The sequence below is a fragment of the Malaclemys terrapin genome, chromosome 21 (assembly GCF_027887155.1).
Source record: "Malaclemys terrapin pileata isolate rMalTer1 chromosome 21, rMalTer1.hap1, whole genome shotgun sequence".
Lineage (NCBI taxonomy): Eukaryota > Metazoa > Chordata > Testudines > Emydidae > Malaclemys > Malaclemys terrapin.
Genome location: NC_071525.1, coordinates 13,986,950 through 14,012,084, shown reverse-complemented (window position 1 = coordinate 14,012,084; position 25,135 = coordinate 13,986,950). Strand labels below are relative to the sequence as shown.

The 25,135-nt window shown below is 48.7% G+C and overlaps 1 protein-coding gene across 1 annotated transcript in view; it reads right to left on the bottom strand.

Annotated features, from left to right (window-relative positions):
- Window positions 1-8,851, bottom strand: part of LOC128826933 (uncharacterized) — a 377,153-nt gene extending 368,302 nt beyond the window's left edge. Inside the window, exons 1-2 of the mRNA XM_054010510.1 lie at window positions 8,695-8,851; window positions 4,291-4,347 (exon numbers count right to left, since the gene is read on the bottom strand). Of these exons, the coding sequence (XP_053866485.1) occupies window positions 4,291-4,345 (55 nt within the window). The 5' untranslated portion in view covers window positions 4,346-4,347; window positions 8,695-8,851. The remainder of the gene's footprint in view (window positions 1-4,290; window positions 4,348-8,694) is intronic.
- Between the last annotated feature and the right edge of the window lie 16,284 nt (window positions 8,852-25,135).

The window sequence follows — 25,135 nt, the reverse complement described above, 5'->3', positions numbered from 1 at the left end:
GGTGGGGGGTTGCCCTTGGGTTGTGGCAGCATCTAGAGATCTAAGGACTTAGGAACCCCTCGACTGTCAATGGGATTTTGGCCCCTCTCAGTGCCTAAATCGTTTTGGAAAATGAGATTTAGGCTCCTAAAAAAGTTAGGTGTTGCAATGCTGAGTGCAGCAACACCTAAATACCTTTACAAATCTTGCCTGTCACCAAGGCCTCAGAGCACTGCCATGGTGTCTGAGAAAATAGGCACACCCTTGGGTGATATCCTCTGCTCCCATGGTCTTTCCTGTCCCTGCTGTGTTGATGTCTCTCATATCTACTTCTACCCCCTTGAACTCTTCACTTTCTCCCTAAACTTGTGTCTCTGTCCTACAGTCCCTTATGAGCTTCACACCATTTCCTTCAACCAAACACAGCATCAACCAAACTCTTTAACAGTCTTCCCACTCTGCCTCCCCGCCCTCCATCACTGCCAACATGTTCATGCAATTCCACACTCACTCAAGCATTCATTAAATTTAATAACAGAGAAGGGCCCAAACCAACCCTCCCCTCAACACACACACTCCCAAAGCCTTGAGAAAGTTTATATCCAGCTTTGACTGTTCTGGTTCCAGCATAGCTCTGAGAATAAACTTGCTCCTTCTCTAGCAGCTTCTCTCTGAGGATCTCAAAGGACTTTACAAACATTCATTCATCAAGATTCTATCCCCTTCCTGTGACATTAGCATCTCCCTGTATGGAGAGGAAAACTGAGGCAGTGCCTTGGCCAGGATCACCCACTAGGTCAGTGGCACAGGCAGATGGAATGGCTTCAAGACTGAATTTGATAAGTTGATGGAGGGGATGGTATGATGGGTCTGCCTACAATGACATGTAGCCGATCTGGGACTGCTAGTGTAACCCACACTCCTCCAGGGTGTGGTGTTCTGTCCCATCTAGTGGCACTGAGACCACTTAGAGAGAGAGAGAGAGAAAATGAGTCTGCTCTACAGCCTTAGCTAGCAGTGAGTTGGCTTTTAGCTCATGCTGTAGAGACTCATGCACTAAAGTCTGAGTTTACAGAGCGAGCGTGACCGCCAGATACACTTAACAAACATTATCTAAATTTAGACCAATAAAGCCCGCCCCCCCCCCCAACAAAACACAAAACAAAACAACAAACAAACAAACAAAAACCCGGCAGGAGTGCAGGCTGAATAATAGGAGTAAGAATACACTACCAACCACTTGGTGACGGTGATTGTGAAATGCTCAGGGAGATTAGAGAAGCTACAAAAACAGAAAAACAAATAAAAATGGGGGATTTCAACTCTCCCCATACTGACTGGGTACATGTCTCCTCAGGACGGGAAGCAGAGATAAAATGTCTAGACACCATTAATGACCACTCCTTAGAGCAGCTAGTCGTGTAATCCACAAGGGGAGAGGCAATTCTCGATTTAGTCCTATGTGGTGCATAGGATCTGGTCCAAAAGGTGACTGTAGCTGAACTGCTTGACAATAACAACAGTATCTAAATTAAATTTAACATCCTTCTGGGGGGTAAAATACCAAAGAAACCCACCACAGTAGCATTTAATGTCAAAAAGAGAAACAACATAAAAATGAGAAGGTTAGTTAAAATGAAATTAAAAGGAACCATCACAGGAGTGAAATGCCTGCAAGCTGCATGCAAACTTTTTTAAAACTATATGTTTTTAGAGGCAAAAACTATATGTATACCCCTAATTTAAAAAAAAACAGTAAGAAGACCAAAAATGCCACCATGGCTATACAGCAGAGTGAAAGAGGCAGTTAGAGACAAAAAGACATCCTTTAAAAATTGGAAGTTGAATCCCACTGAGGAAAATAGAAAAGAGAATAGACTCTGGCAAGTCAAGTGTAAACATATAATTAGACAGGGCAAAAAAGAATTTGAAGAACAGCTAGCACACGACAAAAACTAGCAGCAAAAAAATGTTTAAGTATATCAGAACATGAAGCCTGCCAAATAATCAGTGGACAATCAAGGTGCTAAAGGAGCACTCAAGGAAGACCAGGCTATTGTAGAGAAGCTAAATGAATTATTTACATCAGTCTTCACTGCAGAGGGTTGGGGAGATTCTCACACATGAGCCATTCTTTTTAGGTCACAAATCTGAGGAACTCTCCCAGATTGAGGTGTCATTAGAGAAGGTGTAATGCCAACAGATCCAGCTTAGCGGCAGGTGGGATTGAACCTGAGACCACTGAAGCTAAAGACATGAGCCTCTACCGCATGAGCTAAAAGTCATCTGGCTCTTAGCTCAGGCTGCAGAGCAGCCTCTAATCTAAGTAGTCTCGGTGCCACTAGATGGGACATAATGCCACACCCAGGAGGTGTGTGGGTTAGAGGTTTTGGAACAAACTGATAAATCAAACAGTAATAAGTTACCAGGACCAGATGGTATTCATTCAAGAGTTCTGAAGGAACTTAAATACAAAACTGCAGAACTACTAACTGTTGTATGTAACCTATAGCTTAAATCAGCCTCTGTACAAGATTACTGGCAGATAGCCAATGTGATGTCAATTTTAAAAGGGCTCCAAAGGCAGCCCTGGCAATTACAGCCTGGTAAGCCTAGCTTCAGTACTGGGGAAATTGGTTGAAACTATAGTAAAGAACAGAATTATCAGATACACAGATGAACATTATATGTTGGGGAAGAGTGACACAGCTTTTTACAAAGGAAATCATGCCTCATCAATCTATTAAAATTCTTTGAGGGGGTCAACAAACATGTGAACAAGGGTGATCCAGTGGATATAGTGTACTTGGACATTCAGAAAGCTTTTGACAAGGTCTCTCATGAAAAGCTCTTAAGCAAAGTAAGCAGTCATGGGATAAAAGGGAAGGTCCTCTCATGGATCAGTAACTGGTTAAAAGATAGGAAACAAAGGGTTGGAATAAACAGTCAGTTTTCATAGTGGAGAGAGGTGAATAGCGCGGTTCCCCGAGGATCCGTATTGTGTTGTTCAACATGTTCATAAATGATCTGGAAAAAGGAGTAAACAACAAGGTAGCAAAGTTTCAAGATGATACAAAATTACTCAAAATAGTTAAGTTCAAAGCTGACTCCAAAGAGTTACAAAAGGCATCTCACAAAACTGGGTGACTGGACAAGAAAATGCAGATGAAATTCAATGTTGAAAAATGCAAAGTAATCCACATTGGAAAACATAATCCCAATTATATATATAAAATGATGGGGTCTAAATTACCTGTTACCACTTGAGAAAGAGATCTGGGAGTCATTGGAAATAATTCTCTGAAAACATCTAGTCAATGTGCAACAGCAGTCAAAAAAACTACCAGAAGGTTAAGCGCCATTGGGAAATAGATAGTAAGACAGAAAATAACATAATGCCACTATATAAAGCCATGGTATGCCCACATCTTGCATACTGTGTGCAGTTCTGGTCATCCCATTCCAAAAATGGTATATGAGAATTGATAAAAGTACAGAGAAGGGCAACAAAAATGATGAGGTGTATGGAACAAATTCCATATGAGGAGAGAGTAAAAAAATGGGATTTTTCAGCTTGGAAAAGAGACGATTAAGGGGTGATCTGATAGAGGTCTATAAAATCATGAATGGTGTGGAGAAAGTGAAGGAGGAAGTGTTATCGACCCCTTCATAAAATACACAAACCAGAAGCAACCCAATGAAATTAATAGGCAGTGGGTTTAAGACAGACATAAGGAACTACTTTTTCACACACTGCACAGTCAACCTGTGGAACTTGTTGCCAGGGGATGTTGTGAAGGCCAAAAGTATAACAGGGCTCAATAAAGAACTAGATACGTTCATGGAGGACAGGTCCCTCAATGCCTACTGGCCAAGATGGTCAGGGACACAACCCTGTGCTCTGGGTGTCCCTAAACCTCTGACTGCCAGAAGCTGGGATTGAATGACAGGGGATGGATCACTCAGTAAATTGCCCTGTTCTGTTTACTCCCTCTGCAGCATCTGGCACCGGTTACTGTCAGAAGAGAGGATACTGGGCTAAAGGGACCATTGATCTAACCCAGTATGTCTAGTCATACCTGTGATTAATTTCTATGAGGTTTTAGCCAATTCGTGATATCATGTGGAAAGAGACAAGGCAAAATCTATGGCTCTGGGTGAGCTTTGCTTTAAGATTTGGGTTCATTACTAGTTCCAGCTGCTTCATCACAAAACTCAGGGGGGATAAATGACATGACAAGGCTGAGCTTCATGCAGAGATGGTTTATATGGAAAGACATAGAAATGTCTGTGATATTGTTGAATACTCACTCCATAGCATGAATATCCAGGCCCAGAGGTGCAGGATGATATTTGCGAACCCCATGGCTAAAAACAGAACAAAAATACATCTGAAATTAATTAAGAACACAGCTACATTTTGTGTACCTTTGTGAAATGTGAACAGAAGTTTCCAGGCCTGTGCATTATATACAAAGAGTGCAGCATAGTGACTCTCTGAGTGAGTAAATCTTTCACCGGCTCGTTCATAACTATAACATTTTAATCATTGAAGTTGGTTGAAAAAAAAACATGAAATATATAAGCATTTGGAATTTAAAAATAATTTTAACCAGCTCCACCAATAATGTTGGTTAAATGTATTTGTTATCTATCTGTAAGCACTGAACTATCTTAACAAAGATTTTGGTGGGAATTACCTTAGGATTTTTTAAAAGCAATTAATTTAGAACACAAACACATTTTGTGTCACATTTGTGAAATGTTGACAGAAGTGTTCTGACAAGTATATCACACAGCAATAGTGTAGGTTAGTGGTGTAGGGGAGAGACCTCGGTATTGAGGTACAAACAGATATTCATAACCTCTTATAACTGTTTTACTAGGTCATTATAAACTTGTTTGCACCTTTACTGAATATTAAGCTACATTTACATGTACTTTAGAGTCAAGGTGCTTATAACAATCTTATGTTTAGGAGGCTCCACCCCCTGCTCCTCCTTTCCCGCCGGGGCCCTGCCACCCTGATTCTCCTCTTCCCCCGGGGCTCCACCCCCTGCTCTTCCTTTCCCCCCAGGGCCCTGCGGCCCTGCAAATCTTCTTCCCCATGAGGCCCCGCCCCCTGGCCAGTCTGAAAGCTGGAGCCCAGTGACTATATTCCCCCACCGTCCCCCTGCATGGAGCTGGGCAAGCCACTGGCCCGAGCCCTTTTTCCCTCCCCACCATGGAGCTGGTCCGAGCCCCTTTCACCCCACTCCCCACTTGGAGCTAGCCCAAGCCTCTCTTCCGGCCCCCCATGGAGCTGGCCTGAGCCTCTCTTCCCGCCCCCCATGGAGCTGGCCTAAGTCCCTCTCCCCCACCACACGGAGCTGGCCTGAGCCCTTCTTCCCTCCCCCATGCAGAGCTGGCCTGAGCCCCCCTCTACCTCTGGGCGGAACTGACCAAGGCCCAGCTGCTCACCCAAGCCCCAGGCCCACCCCCCGCTCACCCCACCAGCCCCCTTTTGGCAAAACTGGGCATTTGTCCCATTTGCTCTTGCCAACTGATGATCAAGTGGCAAAAGCAAATGGGACACCTGCCCAGTTTTGCCAAAAAAAGTCAGGACGTCTGGGGAAGGGCTTAAAAAGGGGACTGTCCCAGCCAAAACCGGATGCATAGTCACTCCAGGTTGTAGTAAGAGCCACCCAGGGAGCCCAGCAGCTGTGGGGAGCCCTGGACCCACCATCTGCCCTGGGTGGGGGACGGGGGTGCCCAGGAGGAGCCCCCGGCCCATGTCCCGGCCCTCCAGAATGTGTCACCCAGGGAAAGTGGAGGGTCCAGGATCCTCCAGAGTGGCCTGGCTTCCAGCCAGGCCAGGGGGTGGGGCTTTGGAGGGGTAAGGGTGGGGACAAGGGGTGGGGCCTCAAGGGGTGAGGGTAGGGTGGGAGGCCCAAATGTTCTTTGTGCCCAAAGCCCCAGTAAATCTTAATCTACCTCTGGTGGTTGTGATAGGCATGTGTAGGATCCAAGAAAATTGAAAGGTATGTTGTGCGGGGTCTTGGTCATTAGAGGCCTGCACAGATACAAAAATGTGGATCCACATCCGATCTGCATCTTCCAGGATCAACCCACAATCTGACCTGTGATCTGCTAGCCGTCTTCTACCTGTATCCGCATCCTCACCTGCAGCAGCAAGCTGTCTCACAAGGGCTAGCGATGGTGGTGGGGAAGAGGGGAGGGGAGGGAAGGGAGATAGTGGGGCGGGCGGGGTCTTGCAGGGAAGATGCAGCGTGAGGGTAGGGATTAGGGGTAAGGGGCAGTGTGGGGTCGGGGTCTCGAGAAGAAGGGGTGACGTGGAGGGGGAACTTGGGGGAAGGAGCATTGCATCACATGCTGCTCTTGGGGGCTCGCAAGCAACAGCACATGGCAACAGCAGTGCGTGTTGCATCACAGTGGGGCAGAGGGGTGGGGCACCAGGGCTCTGCCCACTCCAATCCCCATGACTGAGGGCTGACCCTACTTCCCAGGAGCCAGCGGGCCAGACCCGGGACTGGGAGTGCAGTCAGTGATGCCAGCTGGGCCATGGTGCAGATGCTGATGCTGCCCAAGGGCCCAAGCTGCTGGACAGGAAGCAGTGCGGCAAGCGGGTGCTGGACAGCCCCAACTCTGACCTGCCGCCCAGTCCCGAGCGTACTGCGTCCCCTAGGCTGCCCGAGCCGGACGCTGTGACTGCTGGTGAGTAGAGCCCTACACGGTGATATATGCAACCGATGCACCATGGCCCACTATCCACAAAAATGGTCCGTAGCTATCAGCATCCATGGATGCAGATATCCGTGGATATGACGTAGATATCCGTGGATTTTCTGGGCTTTATTGATCATTGTAGTAATGGAGATATGTCTGCAGGTTTTGCATCTGTTATTCTGGCAGGGGCTGGTCCCACCGTGGGGAGTTTGCTTCTGATGATGAGCTTGATAAGGCTGGGAAGTTGTTTGAAGGCCAGAAGAGGCCATTCAAGAAAAATTTCTCCAAACTGAGCTCTCAGGCCTTGTCCTCAAAGCAAACCCGCACAACATCTTCAAAAAATGAGCCTGGGAATTTAAATCCATAACTGTGCTAGACACTCAGCAGAGACACTGGTTTTATGGCTCATTACAACAATTTGTAACTTACTAACCCTCCTTTGTCCTATGCCTGCCAGGTGGTAATTGTCTACTTGATTTCAAGTGGTTTCTTGCAACATGTGTTAACTCCTTACGCTTACCAGTCTCTCCCTCCTTGTATTTAGCTTGGATACTCTGATTACCTTTCCTGTGAAGCTTGTCCCTTCCAGCAACAGAAGTTGGTCCAATAAAAGATATCACCTCACCCACCTTGCCTCTGTCTAGCTGAGTGTCAGCCAATGCATCTAGGAAAACTTGGGGAATGCTGGTGGTGGGATGCTTTCAGGTGACTGCTCTTGTTACACAGTGGGTATGAGAGTTATATTAATCACTGGGAGACCCTTAGCTTTCAGCAAAACTATAAAATAATGCCTGGGTCTATTGGCAGCTCCCATTTATTCCCCCTTTCAATGTAGAATCATAGAACCATAGACTATTAGAATTGGAAGAGACCTCAGGAGGTCATCTAGTCCAATCCCCTGCTCAAAGCAGGACCAACCCCAACTAAATCATCCCAGCCAGGGCTTTGTCAAGCCGGGCCTTAAAAACCTCTAACGATGGAGATTCTACCACCTCCCTAAGTAACCCATTCCAGTGCTTCACCACCCTCCTAGTGAAATAGTGTTTCCTAATATCCAACCTAGACCTCCCGCACTGCAACTTAGAGACCATTGCTCCTTGTTCTGTCTGTAACAAGGGGACACCCTTGAAATCAAATAGCAACAGACTGACGAGTGATAAAAGGACATACATTTTTTTCATGGTTATTGAGAGGAAGGATGCTCCAGTGCTTAAGGTATTAGCCTGAGTCTTAATAGACTCATGTACCGACCCTGCCACAGACTTCCTCTGGACCTGGGGCAAGTCACTTAGGATATGTCCACACAGCAGTTGAGAGATGTAACTCCCGGCTCTGATAGACGTACACACACTAGCTCTGCTAAAATAACAGCATGGCCACAGTGGGCACTGGAACGGGCTAGCTGCCAGAGTACTGACCCAGGGGGTTGGGCAGGATTGGAAGTGGGCAGCTAAGCCACAACCACAATGCTACTTTTAGCACGCTGGGTCAAGCACAGCGAGGGTAGGTGTGTCAACCCAAGCTGGGAATCACACCGCCCAGCTGCTTAATCTCTCTGGATTGCAGTTTGGTGTCTGTAAAATGGGGCTAATACCAGTTTCCCACCTCCCAGGTGTGCCGTGAGAATAAATACATTATGAGGTGCTCCAATACTGTAGTAATGGGGGCCACATACGTACCTAAGACAGAAAGATCACTAAGGGAAAGTATTTAGTAGTACTGGATATCAATAAGACCTTTTACAGTCAAACTAGTTCCGATCAAAATTATATAAAGGATACCAGCACCTTATTGGTCAGAGCATTGGGGAGCTACTCTCTAACTGGGGCTAGATGAAATTTCCCCCACAGGCCAGTTATGGTATATTTGTCCATCTTGGGGCAGAAGATGGACCATGATTCTGATCCAGTGCAGCAATTCCTACATTTCTCTGGCCTTTAAATAAGCAGCAGCTATTGAAACACTAGATAACAGGCCAAAATCTCTTACCTTCAGCCCCCCTCAGTGCTGCTGATTTATCTCTGAGAAGCAGCAAGAGAGAGATTTGTCCGCTGCATCTCCCTCTCTCTGCCTTTCACCGTCTCTGCCTCTTCTCTTTATACAGAGAGCAATTGGCAAGCCCCAGTTCCACAGAACTCACTGGCAAGACTCCCACTGACCAAAGTTTGAGCTCCTAACATTCAAGATCCAAACAATGTGACATGTGGAATCAATATCTCTAAACTCTGCAGTGTCATCACTGGTATCAACTCTTATCTCGAAGGTTGTGGGGAAGGTCCTATTGGGCAACATCCATTCGTCAGTGTGGGGGTGGAGGACAGTGCTGGACAGTGCTGGAGGTGAAAAGGGAGGGCAGGGGCACATGAAAAACTCCCTATGTGTGCCCTGATCGGGTGCATCTACACTGCATGGTTCTTTCGGTGGCGTGTAGTATACATACACTCAGCTATTCCCCACCCCACCCCAGCACGGGTATAAATCACGGTGTAGGTAGTGCAGCAAGGATTAAGCCCATGGAGTAAAGACACACCTGAAGGGTGTGGGTGTGCACCCCCAGAGTACATACTCTACATGTTCTCCACTGGCCCATGTCGTGCCATCCCGTCTACACTGCTATTTTTGGCAATGTAGTGTCCTGCTGCCGGAGCCTTTCCCCGCTGCAGGGGAAGAGCCCAGCAGTGCTGGCAGGCAGAGGGTAAGAGGCTCAACCTTTCCTTGCTGCCTCCCCTCTGCCAGAGTCTTTCACTGACACATGAAGCGACACACGCAGCGTGCTTTTCACTGTGGTGTTTAGCTACACGTGTGCTACATGCTGCCGTAGTGTAGACATAGCCACAGTATGCTCCAGAGGGAAAGAGCTGATGGATTTTAGACTGTTTGGTCACATTTTTTGAACATTGATTTGACTCCTGGTCCTGCCTCAGCACAGCAGGATGAACTAGATGACCTCTCAAGGTCCCTTCCAATCCTCTATTAGATCTGAGAAGTGGGGAAGTTGGGTGATGAGAAGGCTTCTCATGTGAATGGGTGAGGTTTGAAATCAAAGGGGTAATAGCAGATGCTTTCCCTAGGAGGGAGGGTACATTGGGTTGTGCCTCTCTCATTTAGGGAGCAGTCTGCTTTCGCTCTCTCTGTAATTGGTTGGTGGGAGTCTAAGCCCTGGTCTACACTACGAGTTTAGGTTGAATTTAGCAGCGTTAGATCGAATTAACCCTGCACCCGTCCACACGACGAAGCCATTTTTGTCGACTTAAAGGGCTCTTAAAATCGATTTCGGTACTCCTCCCTGATGAGGGGATTAGCGCTGAAATCGATCCTGCTGGGTCGAATTTGGGGTAGTGTGGATGCAATTCGATAGTATTGGCCTCCGGGAGCTATCCCAGAGTGCTCCATTGTGACCGCTCTGGACAGCACTCTCAACTCCGATGCACTGGCCAGGTAGATAGGAAAAGCCCTGCGAACATTTGAATTTCATTTCCTGTTTGACCAGCGTGGCGAGCCCAGAGATGATCGTGCAGATCTCATCAGCACAGGTGACCATGGAGTCCCAGAATCGCAAAAGAGCTCCAGCATGGACCGAACGGGAGGTACTGGATCTGATCACTGTATGGGGAGAAGAATTTATGCTATCCAAACTCTGTTCCAAAAGACGAAATGCCAAAATATTTGAAAAATCTCCAAGGGCATGAAAGACAGAAGCTATAACAGGGACCCGCAGCAGTGCCGCGTGAAACTTAAGGAGCTCAGGCAAGCCTACCAAAGAGCCAGAGAGGCAAACGGCCGCTCTGGGTCAGAGCCCAAGACATGCCGCTTCTATGACGAGATGCATGACATTCTAGGGGGTGCCCCTACAACTACCTCAGCTCTGTGCGTTGAGTCCATCAATGGATTTGCATGCAACAGAGATGCGGATCTGGGGGACAAGGAAGATGAGGAGGAGGAGGAGGAAGTTGAAGATAGCGCACAGCAGGCAAGCGGAGAAACCATTTTACCAGACACCCAGGAACTGTTTTTCACCCTGGATCTAGTACCCTCCCAACCCACCGAAGATGGGCTCCCGGACCTAGAAGGCGGAGAAGGGACTCCTGGTGAGTGTACCTTTGTAAATATAATCCATGGTTTAAAAGCAAGTGTGTTTAATGATTAATTTGCCCTGAAGACTTGGGATGCATTCACGGCCAGTACAGCTACTGGAAAAGTCTGTTAACATGTATGGGGATGGAGCAGAAATCCTCCAGGGACATCTCAATGAAGCTCTCCTGGATGTACTCTCAAAGCCTGTTAGCCACATGGTGAGGGGAGGGATAAAGCGATCATCCCAGATAATTGGGTGTGGGGGGGGGGTTAGTTGGGTTTGTGCTGCACGTTAACCCGAAAACCACAGCCCCTCCTTTTTAAATGGCCAACCCAATGGGTGCTTGGTATGTAAAATGAGGGCACTGCTGTTTGAAACCATTCCCACATGTTATGAAGGTTAAAGAAGCCAAAAGATTGTGGCTTACAATGGCTGCCTGCAAGCCGAATTCTGTTGCCCGCTGGCCTTGCGTGTGTGATCTCTCACACCAAACCAGCAGGCCCTCAATATAAGAGGCAAAATGTGACCTTGTAAAGAAAGCACACGTGCTATGTAATGTTAACAGCTTGGTTCACTGTGAAAGAGTCTACCCATTGTTCTCTAAAATGTGGCTCTTTAAAGACTACTCTCCCTTTTTTTTCCTCCCACAGCTGCAAATGTTTCAACGCTCCCTGTATCATCTCCGTCCCAGAGGCTAGCAAAGATTAGAAGGTGAAAAAAAACGCATGTTTTGTGATGAAATGTTCTCTGAACTCATGCAGTCCTCCGTCACTGAAAGAGCCCAGCAGAATGCATCGAGGCAAACACTGTCAGAGTGCAGGAAAGTACAAAATGAACGCGTGGACATGTGGCGGGATCAAGATGATAGGTGGCGTCAGCATGATGAGAGGAGGCAGCATGCAATGCTGAGGCTACTAGAAGATCGGTGCGGGGGCTTCCAGGCACCCAACCACTCCACCCCAGAGGACTGCCCAAGCAACAGAAAGCTGGCATTCAATAAGTTTTGAAGTGCAGTGTGGCCTTCTCCTTCCCTCCTCTCCTCCTCCACCACCCCACCCGGTGCTTCCCTCCTCCCCCATCCCTCCTGGGCTACCTTTGCAGTTATCCCCCCATTTGTGTGATGAATTAATAAAGAATGCATGAATTTGAAACAACACTGACTTTATTGCCTCTGCAAGCAGTGATCAAAGAGGGGAGGGGAGGGCGGTTGGCTTACGGGGAAGTAGAGTGAAACAAGGGGGCGGGTTTTTATCAAGGCAAAACAAACAACTGTCACACTCAGAGGGGTAGCCGTGTTAGTCTGAATCTGTAAAAAGCAACAGAAGGTCCTGTGGCACCTTTAAGACTAACAGAAGTATTGGGAGCATAAGCTTTTGTGGGTAAGAACCTCACTTCTTCAGATGCAAGTAAGACTTAAAAGTGCCACAGGACCCTCTGTTGCTTTTAACTGTCACACTGTAGCCTGGCCAGTCATGAAACTGGTTTTCAAAGCTTCTCTGATGCGCAGTGCATCCTGCTGTGCTCTTCTAACCGCCCTGGTGTCTGGCTGCGCGTAATCAGTGGCCAGGTGATTTGCCTCAACCTCCCACCCCGCCATAAATGTTTCCCCCTTACTCTCACAGATATTGTGGAGTGCATAGCAAGCTGTAATAACAATGGGAATATTGGTTTCGCTGAGGTCTAACCAAGTCAGTAAGCTGCGCCAGCATGCTTTTAAATGTCCAAATGCACATTCTACCACCATTCTGCACTTGCTCAGCCTATAGTTGAACAGCTCCTGACTACTGTCCAGGGTGCCTGTGTATGGCTTCATGAGCCATAGCATTAAGGGGTAGGCTGGGTCCCCAAGGATAACTATAGGCATTTCAACATCCCCAATGGTTATTTTCTGGTCTGGAAAGTAAGTCCCTTTCTCCAGCTGTTCAAACAGACCATGGTTCCTGAAGATGCGAGCGTCATGTACCTTTCCCAGCCATCCCACATTGATGTTGGTGAAACGTTCCTTGTGATCCACCAGTGCTTGCAGCACCATTGAAAATTACCCCTTTCGGTTTATGTACTGGCTGCCTTGGTGGTCCGGTCCCAAGATAGGGATATGCATTCTGTCTATCGCCCCACCACAGTTAGGGAATTCCATTGCAGCAAAGCCATCCACTATGATCTGTACATTTCCCAGAGTCACTACCCTTGATAGCAGCAGCTCAGTGATTGTGTTGGCTACTTGGATCACAGCAGCTCCCACAGTAGATTTGCCCACTCCAAATTGATTCCCGACTGACTGAACTGTCTGGCGTTGCAAGCTTCCACAGGGCTATCGCCACTAGCTTATGAACTATGAGGGCTGCTCTTATCTTGGTATTCTTGCAATTTAGGGCAGAGGTAAGCAAGTCACAAAGTTCTATGAAAGTGCCCTTACGCATGCAAAAATTTCGCAGCCACTGGTTATCATCCCAGACCTGCAACACTATGCAGTCCCACCAGTCTGTGCTTGTTTCCCGGGCCCAGAATCAGCGTTCCACGGCATGAACCTGCCCCATTACCACCATGATGTCCAAATTGCCAGGGCCCATGCTTTGAGAGAAGTCTGTGTCCATGTCCTCATCACTCTCGTCACCGCACTGCCGTCGCCTCCTCGCCTGCTTTTGCAGGTTCTGGTGCTGCATATACTGCAGGATAATGTGCGTGGTGTTTACAGTGCTCATAACTGCTGCAGTGATCTGGGCAGGCTCCATGCTTGCCCTGGTATGGCGTCTGTGTGGAAAAAAGGCGCGAAACGATTGTCTGCCGTTGCTCTCACGGAACTGTTAGTGGGGCAGTTTCTTGCAATACAGACGCTGTCCCAGAGTAGGTCTGTGAGAGCTCATCCAGACTCTGCTTACATAAGCATTTGATCAATAGGTTTCCAAACAGGCTAAACCCAGGGGCACTTAGGGCTATACAGGTCAGCTCCAGCATGGTCCGGCAGGTATTGCTTTGAGCAGGGGGTTGGACTAGATGACCTCCCGAGGTCTCTTCTAACCCTAATCTTCTGATTCTATTAGCAATGGACCCTTTAGGTGTTTATTTTTTACACCCTTTACAAACAAGTGATGTGTTGCCAATTATCAGAGGGGTAGCCGTGTTAGTCTGAATCTGTAAAAAGCAACAGAGGGTCCTGTGGCACCTTTAAGACTAACAGAAGTATTGGGAGCATAAGCTTTCATGGGTAAGAACCTCACTTCTTGCATCTGAAGAAGTGATGTTCTTACCCACGAAAGCTTATGCTCCCAATACTTCTGTTAGTCTTAAAGGTGCCACAGGACCCCGTGTTGCCAATTGTTGACTTCAGCTAAAATCCAGTTGGAGACAGTTCACCCCTATTTCCAGTCTGAATCCAGATAAGATTTGCAAAGTCCTTTCTCCCCAGGGCTTTTCCTCCCTGCCTTCTTGCTGTACAACAGTTTTCCCATTGCACCTGGGTTCACACAGGCTTGAACACTGGTGTATGGGTTGGGGAAGGGCTGTGTTGGCTCATTTTAAGACAGATTATCTTTGTTTTATTTAAAACCATCTGCAGTCACCCCTATTGGCCAGTCTTCTTTTTAGACACGTCCCCTGATCTCATCAGGAGCACCGGAACCTGTGTAGAAGTGTGTGTGTGTGGGGGGTACCAGTGTCAGAACCATTGCCCCGCCCCCTGCTCTTCCTTTTGCCCCCCCGGCCAGGCCAAAAGCTGGAGCTGGACCGTGGTAAGAGCCACCCAGTGAGCCCAGGCTGCTGTGGGGAGCCCTGGACCCTCCACCTGCCCTTGGCAGGGGGCCACGGTGCCTGAGAGCAGCCCCTGGCCCGTGTCTCCACCCCCCGGGGTGCACCACCCACAGCAGGTGGAGGGTCCAGGGCTCCCCACAGTGGCCCAGGGCTCACTGGGCAGCTCTTATCACAGCTTGGCTCTAGCTTCCGGTCTGGCCGGGAGAGGGGCCTCGGGGGGAGAGGAAGAGTGTGGGGTGGGGCCCCATGGCAAGGGAGGGACTAAAGCCCACCTCAGCCCCCCACTGGGAAGAATCTGGTGCCGCTGGCAGGGGCATAGGTGCTTCACGGTGGGGGAGCTGATGATCACCTTTATCAGCTTCTGCCACTGCCACTTTGTGCCTGCCTGAGGCTACTATTCCCCTCTGAAAAAGCGGGAGGGCCATGGCCCCCTGACCTCTCCAGTCCCGGTGCAGCTGGGTCTCATTAATTAGTCTATGAACCAGACATACCTCATTCCTTCTGGACTTGCCACTTACTATTTTCAAGGCCTTCCTGCTACTCACTAGTCTTTACAATACACAAATATTTCCTCAACCAAGCTTAGCTCGCTTTAATTCTTTACTATTATACTTATCCCACCCCACCCACCCCTTCTCCCATCCAGTTCCTTGCAGGGGGAAGAGGGTGTCCCAGGAAGCAATGCTTTGGACCAAATGGAGAAATACGGTAGGGCTGGCTCCCTGTGAAACGTCTCTCAGCCATGCCCAGCTTTTAACAGCAGAGGGGTTGGGCCAGGACAATTCTTCCAAACTCCCCATGGGCCAGGTCCTTTCTTTGCCCCACCTCTTCAGAGGTCAGGGCTGGAGACCCCTTTGGCTTTCCCACACCTAGGGGGAGGAAGAAGAATGGCGATGTCCCACCCCATTGGCGTGGCCTTTGGAGCCCCCCAGGCGAGCAGCATTTCTTCCCCACCCAGCTCAGGGTCCTTCACATTTTCACAGGCCATCAGGCAGGCTTAGACTGTGGGGAGAAGTCCCCCTTCTTTCCTGGCTGTAGTTACCTCTGCCAAGCGGCCATACTGCTCTTCGACTGGGCATTTCCCACCCTTGTCTGGGTGCCAGGGATTGGGCAGGGCCCTGCAGCTGCCTCATGTCCCCACACTGCCATCACCACACACTCACAGGAATGCAGGCCTGGAAGGGAGCTTAACAGACCTACACCAGCCATCAGCCATGAGGCAAGGCTAAGTGTTATCCTGACCAGCCGTGCCCAGTGCGTGTCTAACCCACCTCTCCTGCCTCTGGGCCCAGGCATGGGAGGGCAGAGAGACCATTTCCCTAGCCTGGGTATCAGGGCTCAGAGAAGCTTCCCTTCCAGTCAGTAAGACTTCTTGCTCCCATGGAGGAGGCTGTTCCCTCCCCCTGCCGCCTTTCCTCAGTCTCGGGTTTGGTTTCATAGTCTGGGGAGGTACTTGGATCTCTTCTCTGATACTGATCAGGGACATACAAGCCCCACATCCTCTGAGCTGTTCCATTTGCATGCTGGCTAACGGAGTGGGGTCTGATTGCCCTCTTCAGCTCTTGAAGCCATAATCCCATTGCCCAACAGCACATATCAGGACTACCTGGCAATGCACCTAGAGCTGGCACCCCAATGCCACCTGGGGCTGCATCAACTGCTGTGCTGTAGGCGGAGGGAAGGCCTTCATGTCAGGGACTGTAACCCACATTTCACGCCCGGAAGCATTTGATGGGGTTCCTCCTTTCACTGCATGGGGCTTAACTACATCATAGCCATCTCAGTGTCTGTCCATCCAGTGAATATCTTCCCAGTAACTACCCCCGTCCGCTCCGCTCCGATGTATGTGCTTTCCTGGGTGTGCAGCACAGCACATGGGTGGTGGTTTGGGACGTGCATGACTCAGCACAACCATTACAGGCCATCGGCAGACCGGCTGTGGGGCTCCCTCCCTCTGGAGGTTCTGTGAGTTCGGGGCACAGCTGGCCTTTCCAGCACTGCGCTGGGCCTCAGTAGGCAGGCGGGCCCCACTGACCAAAGATGGGACGACACTTTCCCCACCCATCCAAGGGACAATAAGGTTCCCAGAGATATTGCATTGGGCTGCAATATCTGTCCCAGCACCCGCAGAACAGGACACTGCACTGGTAAAGGAAGCAACATGGTTCCATCCTCAGTGGCCAACTCGCCCCACGCGGGCAGGCCCCAAAGGGAGTGAAGGGCTGGAGGTCTCTACCCATGTATTCACTGTCAAAGCAGTCTCCCCTCCAATGCATAGGGAGCGGTTGTCTCTGAGCAGCTATTCCATGTGTCTAAGGATCCCCTGGCAGTGCACCGGGGCTGCGAGATTCCACCCTTCCTGCCTGCAGCCCCCACTGATAATTGAGAGGTCTGGATATCTCTGCCCCTAAACTCGGGCCATGGCTTCCGCCGGCAGCTCCTGAGACCTGTGTCTCCACCGTAGGCAGCTTTCCTCCTGGTTTAACTGGCAGGAAGACAAAAATGACTGACTTGTAACTCAGGGACACCTGGAGCATGGGACAAACTTTGCAGAGCCTGAATTTTTGACAGCCTAGTTGCCCTCCTGCCCAAAGCTGTCTAGCCCCCCCACTCTAACCACTAGACCCCACTCTCCTCCCAGAGCTGGGGATAGAACCCAGGAATCCTGGCTTCCAGCCCCCTGCTCTAACCATTAGACAGAACTTCTGGATCAAGATACTACAGTTCCCACAAGGCACTACTCACATTCTTATTTCCTAGGAAAGGAAACTGAGACACAGAACTGCTAAGGGGCCTGTTCCTACTCTCACACTGTGACTCAGCTCTCCATTGGAAGCAGAACCCAGGAGTCTTGTTTCTTAAGCTCCTTCTGTAACCTGCTAGACCCGTCTATCCTACACCACCCTCCTGGGGCTGGGAACAGAAACAGTGTCTCTGCTTAGGGCACGGCATTGCCCCTTTGACCGGATGCTCCTGTTGTCGACTCTACCACTGGCTGACACTCCTGGGTCCCTCTTGGCATAGCCTGGTGTTTGGTTCAGAGGGGGTCAATCGAGCTCAGGTGGGTCATACCGTTGTGTCCATTGTTCTTTACCCAACAACAACAGCACACACTGTAGTGTATCGGAGTAGGGTGGCAGCTCTTGAAATAGTTCCAGCAGCACTCAGCGCGTTCTAGGGTTTTGAAGCCGCCAGAAACCAGCCGGAGCAGCAATGTGCCTGTAGCTCGGCCTTGCATTTAGCGAACGTCAGTATCTGAGCTCTAGCCGTGCCTATGTGGCTTCTCCCTAAGGTTTTTGCTCGCTTCCAAATCACACAACACGGTGAGCACTGTTACGGGGCTAGCCGGCCATTTAAAGGCACACTACCCTCCTTCCTGTACTCTGCACACACAACTGTAAATGTCTCCTCTCTGCCCCAAAACTAGATCAGCCAGAGCGAGTCCTCTGATGGCGCTCGGAAAGAATTAGCGCTAGTGATTGAACCTTGGCGGCACCACTATCCTCTATGGACCATGTTTCTGATCCAGTGAAACAAGTACATTCCTCCAGCTATTAAACAACAGCAGGTACTGAAATGCCAGAGAACAACCCCAAATCTCTTATCTTCCACCCCTCAGTGCTTCCCAATTAACCTCTGAGAAGCAGCGAGAGAGAGATTTTTCCAATCTCCCTCCCTCTGTCTCTGCTTCTTTCCTTTATATCAAGAACAACTGCCAGGCCGTAGACGCTGGTGATTGCTTTTCTCACCGAGTTTTCAGGAAACATCTGTTTCCATTCAGACCCCACGCCATCCTGCCAAGCTATGAGCGTATTTGGCTCTCCGGTTAATTAATGACCGAGCCAGGCCTTGCTTCTCTCAAAGGGCATGTCTACATGGCAATAAAAGACCCACAGCTTGCCCGGGTCAGCTGACTTGGGCTTGGACTGCAGGGCTGTAGAACTGCGGTGTAGACATTCTGGCGTGGGCTGGAGCCTGGGCTCTGGGACCCTCCCCCCCACGGGAACCGAATATCTACACTGTAATTTGGTAGCCCCACGAACCTGCATAAGCTGAGACAGGCCAGCCGCTGGTGATCTGTTACAGTGTAGACATACCCAAAGAGACAAACAAAGGGATCCCAGATCTTCCTCTTTGCAGATGTTTGAATGTTTGGATTATAATCTGAAGCATTAGCAAAACAACTAAATTGCTACACTGTTTGAATTGAAGCCAATGACCCCTCAGATATTGACTAATTTCTAGTAAACTCTGTAAATATCCCACATGCTGCCAAGTCCTGATTAGCCAACACACCCCTGCTTGGACCCTCCCCCGCCTTGCCAAACAACTACAAAAGACATTTCTCCAGTTGAATCCCAGAGATACTGAGTTCTTTAGAACCCCAGAGAAGGAAATAACTTATTTTCGCTGGCCTGGTAAATTACCACTGGCCTGTGAAGGACTAGACATTGTACAATAGCTAAAGTGTGCACAACCTACAGGATAAGAGTTAACTCAAGGGGTGACAGCTCGGGGCGCTCTTGGTTTCGCTTCTCCCATTGTTCAGATCTAGATTGGATCTAGAAACCCTGGTCTTGCTTAGTGTCAATGGGAGTTTAGCTAGTGAGTCCTGCAGAACTAGAGCCTGGCAATTGCTCTTGGTACAAAGGAAAGAAGCAGAGACAGAGAGAGGGAGGCAGGACAAATCTCTCTTTTGCTGCTTCCCAGAGGTAAATTGAAAGCACTGAGGGGCTGAAGATAAGAGATTTGGGTTTGTTCTCCGACGTTCCAGTACCTGCTGTTGTTTAGTGGCTGGAGGAACATCATTGCTTCACTGGAGCTGAAGCATGGTCCATATGTTCTAGAGGTGCAGCCCATTGCATCATGAGTTCTGTTGAAAAGTCAACATTTCTAAGTCCTCTTAAATCACCTAGCTGAGTCAGATTCCTTTGAAATGTGGTGTGTCTCAGGAGTGTGCAGAGTAGGGTTGGGATACAAATTTGGGGTCCGTTCAGCTAGTGGTTGTGGAGATAAAAGCCCTCGAAAAAATCACTGTGACGGGTTAGATCACAGAAACCCCCCTGGAAGCTGCCACCTGATGTGCCAAGACTACTTCTGCCCCTGCTTTCCCTCTGCCGGCCTGGGAATCCAGCACCTTGTCTTGCTGAGCCAGATACGCCCGTCTGATCCAACACGAACCAAGTGCCCAAAAGCTGCAGACTTAACTGAAAACAGCTTACAGAGGTGTTCCTGTCTTTAACACTCAGATGCCCAACTCCCACTGTGGTCTAAACCCAAATAAATCCGTTATACCCTGTATAAAGCTTATACAGGGTAAACTCATAAATTGTTCGCCCTATATAACACTGATCGAGAGATATGCACAGAAATGTTCACACATACAGAATGGGAAAAGACTGTCTGGGAAGGAGTACGGCATAAAGGGATCTAGGGGTTACAGTGGACCACAAGCTAAATATGAGTCAACAGTGTGATGCTGTTGCAAAAAAAGCAAACATGATTCTGGGATGCATTAACAGGTGTGTTGTGAGCAAGACACGAGAAGTCATTCTTCCGCTCTACTCTGCTCTGGTTAGGCCTCAGCTGGAGTATTGTGTCCAGTTCTGGGCACCGCATTTTAAAAAAGATGTGGAGAAATTGGAAAGGGTCCAAAGAAGAGCAACAAGAATGATTAAAGGTCTTGAGAACATGACCTATGAAGGAAGGCTGAAAGAACTGGGTTTGTTTAGTTTGGAAAAGAGAAGACTGAGAGGGGACATGATAGCAGTTTTCAGGTATCTAAAAGGGTGTCATAAGGAGGAGGGAGAGAACTTGTTCACCTTAGCCTCTAAGGATAGAACCAGAAACAATGGGTTTAAACTGCAGCAAGGGAGGTCTAGGTTGGACATTAGGAAAAAGTTCCTAACTGTCAGGGTGGTTAAACACTGGAACAAATTGCCTAGGGAGGTTGTGGAATCTCCGTCTCTGGAGATATTTAAGAGTAGGTTAGATAAATGTCTATCAGGGATGGTCTAGACAGTATTTGGTCCTGCCATGCGGGCAGGGGACTGGACTCGATGACCTCTCGAGGTCCCTTCCAGTCCTATAATCTATGAATCTATGAATCTATGTTGGACTTTTCCCTAGTAGGGCCCCTAAGACCGATGGGTGACCTTGGAAAGCTTTTAGCATGCATAAAGTGACTGGTTGATTCGTTTTCTCTGCAGTGCTTTTACTATAAGAATAACCGTGCCTTGCTTTGTGAAGGCTGGCTGGTAACTGGCAGATAGCCCCTGGAGAATGACTCACCACAGGTGCTGAGCCCTTGGCAGGCTGGCTTGGGAAATCACAGTGTGGTGCAGAGGGATTGCAGGCTGAAACCCTCGGTCTGAAGGGAGCGAGACACAGGGATCTGCCCAAGAGGTCTCTGATGACGGGGACTCTGAAACATTAAGTGAATGCACTCGAGGAAGTCTATGCACGGGGGGAGTGTCAAAGATGCAGTTAACCTTGAAACTGTGACAAAACCTTCACAAAGAAATGGAGAAGGGCTGTCAATCGGCCTGGGGGCTCTGGGACAGCCCAGGGAGAATATATGTGAGAGACTGGCTATGGGAAGAAGGAGGATCCGGGGAACTACAGGCCAGTCAGTCTCACCTCAGTCCCTGGAAAAATCATGGAACAGGTCCTCAAGGAATCAATTCTGAAGCACTTAGAGAAGAGGAAAGTGATCAGGAACAGTCACATGGATTCACCAAGGGCAAGTCATACCTGGCTAACCTAATTGCCTTCTATGATGAGATAACTGGCTCTGTGGATGAGGGGAAAGCAGTGGACATGTTATTCCTTGACCTTAGCAAAGGTTTTGATATGGTGTCCCACAGTGTTCTTTCCAGCAAGTTAAAGAAGTATGGGCTGGATGAATAGAGCATAAGGTGGACAGAAAGCTGGCTAGATCATCAGGCTCCATGGGTAGTGATCAGTGGCTCCATGTCTAGCTGGCAGTCGGTATCAAGCGGAGTGCCCCAAGGGTCAGTCCTGGGGCCAGTTTTGTTCAATATCTTCATTAATGATCTGGAGGATGGCATGGACTGCATCCTCAGCAAGTTTGCAGATGACACTAAACTGGGAGGAGTGGTAGAGACACTGGAGGATAGGGATAGGATACAGAGGGACCTAGACAAATTAGAGGATTGGGCCAAAAGAAATCTGATAACATTCAACAAGGACAAGTGCAGAGTCCTACACTTAGGATAGAAGAATCCCATTCACCGTTACAGACTAGGGACCGAATGGCTAGGCAGCAGTTCTGCAGAAAAGGACCTAGGGGTTACAGTGGACGAGAAGCTGGATATGAGTCAACTGTGTGCCCTTGTTGCCAAGAAGGCTAATGGCATTTTGGGCTGTATAAGTAGGAGCATTGCCAGTAGATCGAGTTACGTGATCATTCCCCTCTATTCGACATTGGTGAGGCCTTGTCTGGAGTACTGTGTCCAGTTTTGGGCCCCACACTACAAGAAGGATGTGGAAAAATTGGAAAGAATCCAGCGGAGGGCAACAAAATGATTAAGGGGCTAGAGCACATGATTTATGAGGAGAGGCTGAGGGGACTGGGATTGTTTAGTCTGCAGAAGAAAAGAATGAGGGGGGATTTGATAGCTGCTTTCAACTACCTGAAGGGGGATTCCAAAAAGGATGGATCTAGACTGTTCTCAGCGGTAGCAGATGACAGAATATGGAGTAATTGTCTCAAGTTGCAGTGGGGGAGGTTTACGTTGGATATTAGGAAAAACGTTTTCACTAGGAGGGTGGTGAAGCACTGGAATGGGTTCCCTAGGGAGGTGGTGGAATCTCCTTCCTTAGAGGTTTTTAAGGCCAGGCTTGACAAAGCCCTGGCTGGGATGATTTAGTTGGGGATTGGTCCTGCTTTGAGCAGGGGGTTGGACTAGATACCTCCTGAGGTCTCTTCCAACCCTGATATTCTATAGTGGTGGGGGTAGGAGGCCCTCTGCACCAGAGGAGAAACCTCTCACACACATGGTGCAATATGTCACTGTGAGCTGTGAATTGGCTGCCGTGTCACACCCGAGAGGCAGCTGCATATCAGCGACAGGCGAGCAGTCCCCTGTATGGGATTGCTGTTACCCAGCTGCCCTGCCCCAGAAATGGCTGCATAGACATATAGATTCCAAGGGCAGAAGGGACCGTTGTGATCATCTAATACGACCTCCTGCATAACTCAGGCCAGAGAATTTCCCCAAAATAATTCCTAGAGCAGATCTTTTATCAAAACATCCAGTCTTCATTTAAAAATTGCAAGTGATGGAGAATCCACCATGACTCTGACAGCCATCACCCTCTGGTGTTGCCATGTGATTGTTACCCAACTGCCCCACTCCAGAGAGTGCTGCATCTCAGCACTGGGTGAGCCATCCTTATGTGGTGGTGGTGCTTAGCTGTATCCCAACTGCCCCACCCCAGAGGCAGCTGCATTCTGGCACTGACTGAGTGATTCCTGTGCATTGTTGCTATCAGGCTGTTAGCCAGCTGCTGCACCCCACCCCAGATGTGGCTGCATTTCAGCACTGGGTGTGTGATCTGTGTGCTGCTGCTGGTCCCCCCTGACTTGGAGGTCAAATTGCAACTGGAGCCCTACATGTGAAACGGCCCATATAATCATTCCCCAACTGCCCTCAGCCAGCTAGTTTTCCTGGCCTAGGGCTGGATTGGAACCAGCATCTCTTAGAGGTGAAAGGCCCCATCTCACATTCTCTGCTCCCTTAAACCAGCCAGCCAGTCCCCCCGGGGGCTGGATTGGGACCAGCACCCCTTAGACACAAGAGGCCCCATACCCAACCCCGTCAAAACATTACCCCAAATGACCTACCCCTGGGCACATCAGGCAGAGCTAGACGCAGGAAACAGCTCCTCCACTTTCCACAGACCCACCTTTTCCCTCTGCAGGGGGGTCAGGCTGACAGCAGCGAGCATGTGCACTCTGGCCCCAGACACAGCGAGAGGTCTCTTTGGCCTCTTTCACAAGGAGTAGACAGTTACCGTAAGTCCATTCATTTTTGAGGGGGAGGATCAATATTAACAGTGTCAGATAACAAGCCCCCATCCCCGGGGCAAGCATGGGATAAAAAGAAATATACACAGCAAATTCTTTACATAGCAGCTGCCAAATTCAATAATCCCTTTGAAAAAGAGCCAGGAGACAACCTCGCCTTTCATCACACTTTACACACAGGCTCAGCAGAATTGGATTTTTATTTTTTTATCATTTTGATGGATAAGATCAATGTTTATTGGTAAACATTTTTTAATGGATTTAAATTTGCACACTTGGAAATTCAGAGCGGCAAAGTCAGACAATTCTTTAATGACAGTAGATGCTGAAATTCAAGAAGCTAAAGTTTGATAACCTGTTCAAACATAAACTGACAACATCCTGTCCAAGTTACAAAGTAAATACCGTTAAATTAACAAATCCTGCCTATCTTTTTCCTAATTATTCACTAGCCCGCTGGTGACAAGCCTAATTCAAAAGGTGAAATCACTGGAATTTGACTCTAATCAGTTCTCAAGCAGTATTTTTCTTACTTTGCCAGGCTGTAATTCTGATTTATCATCTGTGGAAATATTTTTTTGTTGGTGCATGTGTGTATGGTGAAATGGACGATTTCCAGTACTGACAGACAGAAACCTAATCCTTCCAAGCTTGTTTATAAGGTGCAGGGTGTCACAGAGGAAAGCACATCAGGTAGTGGGAATATAAGCAAGTCTGATACACAAGGAAAAGTGAGAGCCTAACATCTACTGTCAAACTGCGAGGAGGCATTCCAGGCTAACTACAGGTCTGGCAGCAGCACTCATCCTAGGTCACGGAACAGCGCACTGCATCCTTCAGTGCACAAGTCTGTCCCAGCTGGCAGGTCACTTTCGCGCAGATGAGCGTGCCTCCGGGGAAGCAGGTGACATCCTCCGTGAGGTCGGCAGGAAGAACGACAGCCATGAACTGAGGGAGAATGAAGCAGACACGTCAAAGGCATACCACAGCAGCTGAGGATCTCAGAGCATTTAACAGAGGCCTTGTGCTAAGGGACTGGATTGGAAGCTGGGAGGTCAGGGTTCAATCCCAAGCTCTGCCACAAAATCCTCATATGACCATGAGTAAGTTACAGCCTGGCTCTGTCCCTCAGTTTCCCCATCAAAAAAAGGGGGGTAATGATCCTTCATCTGTAATAGGGCTGGTCAAAAAGGATAACCAAGAGCCTACTTTGATGCATCTCCCATTGTGGAAGCACCTGCAGCTCCCTGAAGACAAACTCATTTCCCAATGAAACAAGGACCACTTTCAGAGTAACAGCCGTGTTAGTCTGTATCCGCAAAAAGAAGAACAGGAGTACTTGTGGCACCTTAGAGACTAACAAATTTATTAGAGCATAAGCTTTCGTGGACTAAAGCTTATGCTCTAATAAATTTGTTAGTCTCTAAGGTGCCACAAGTACTCCTGTTCTTCTTTTTAAGGACCACTTGTCACACTGGCAGCCTTTGAAACATCTCTGCAGGCACCAGGCTCAACCAGACAGGCCAGCACAAGTGAAATTACAGGAGTAGGTGCAG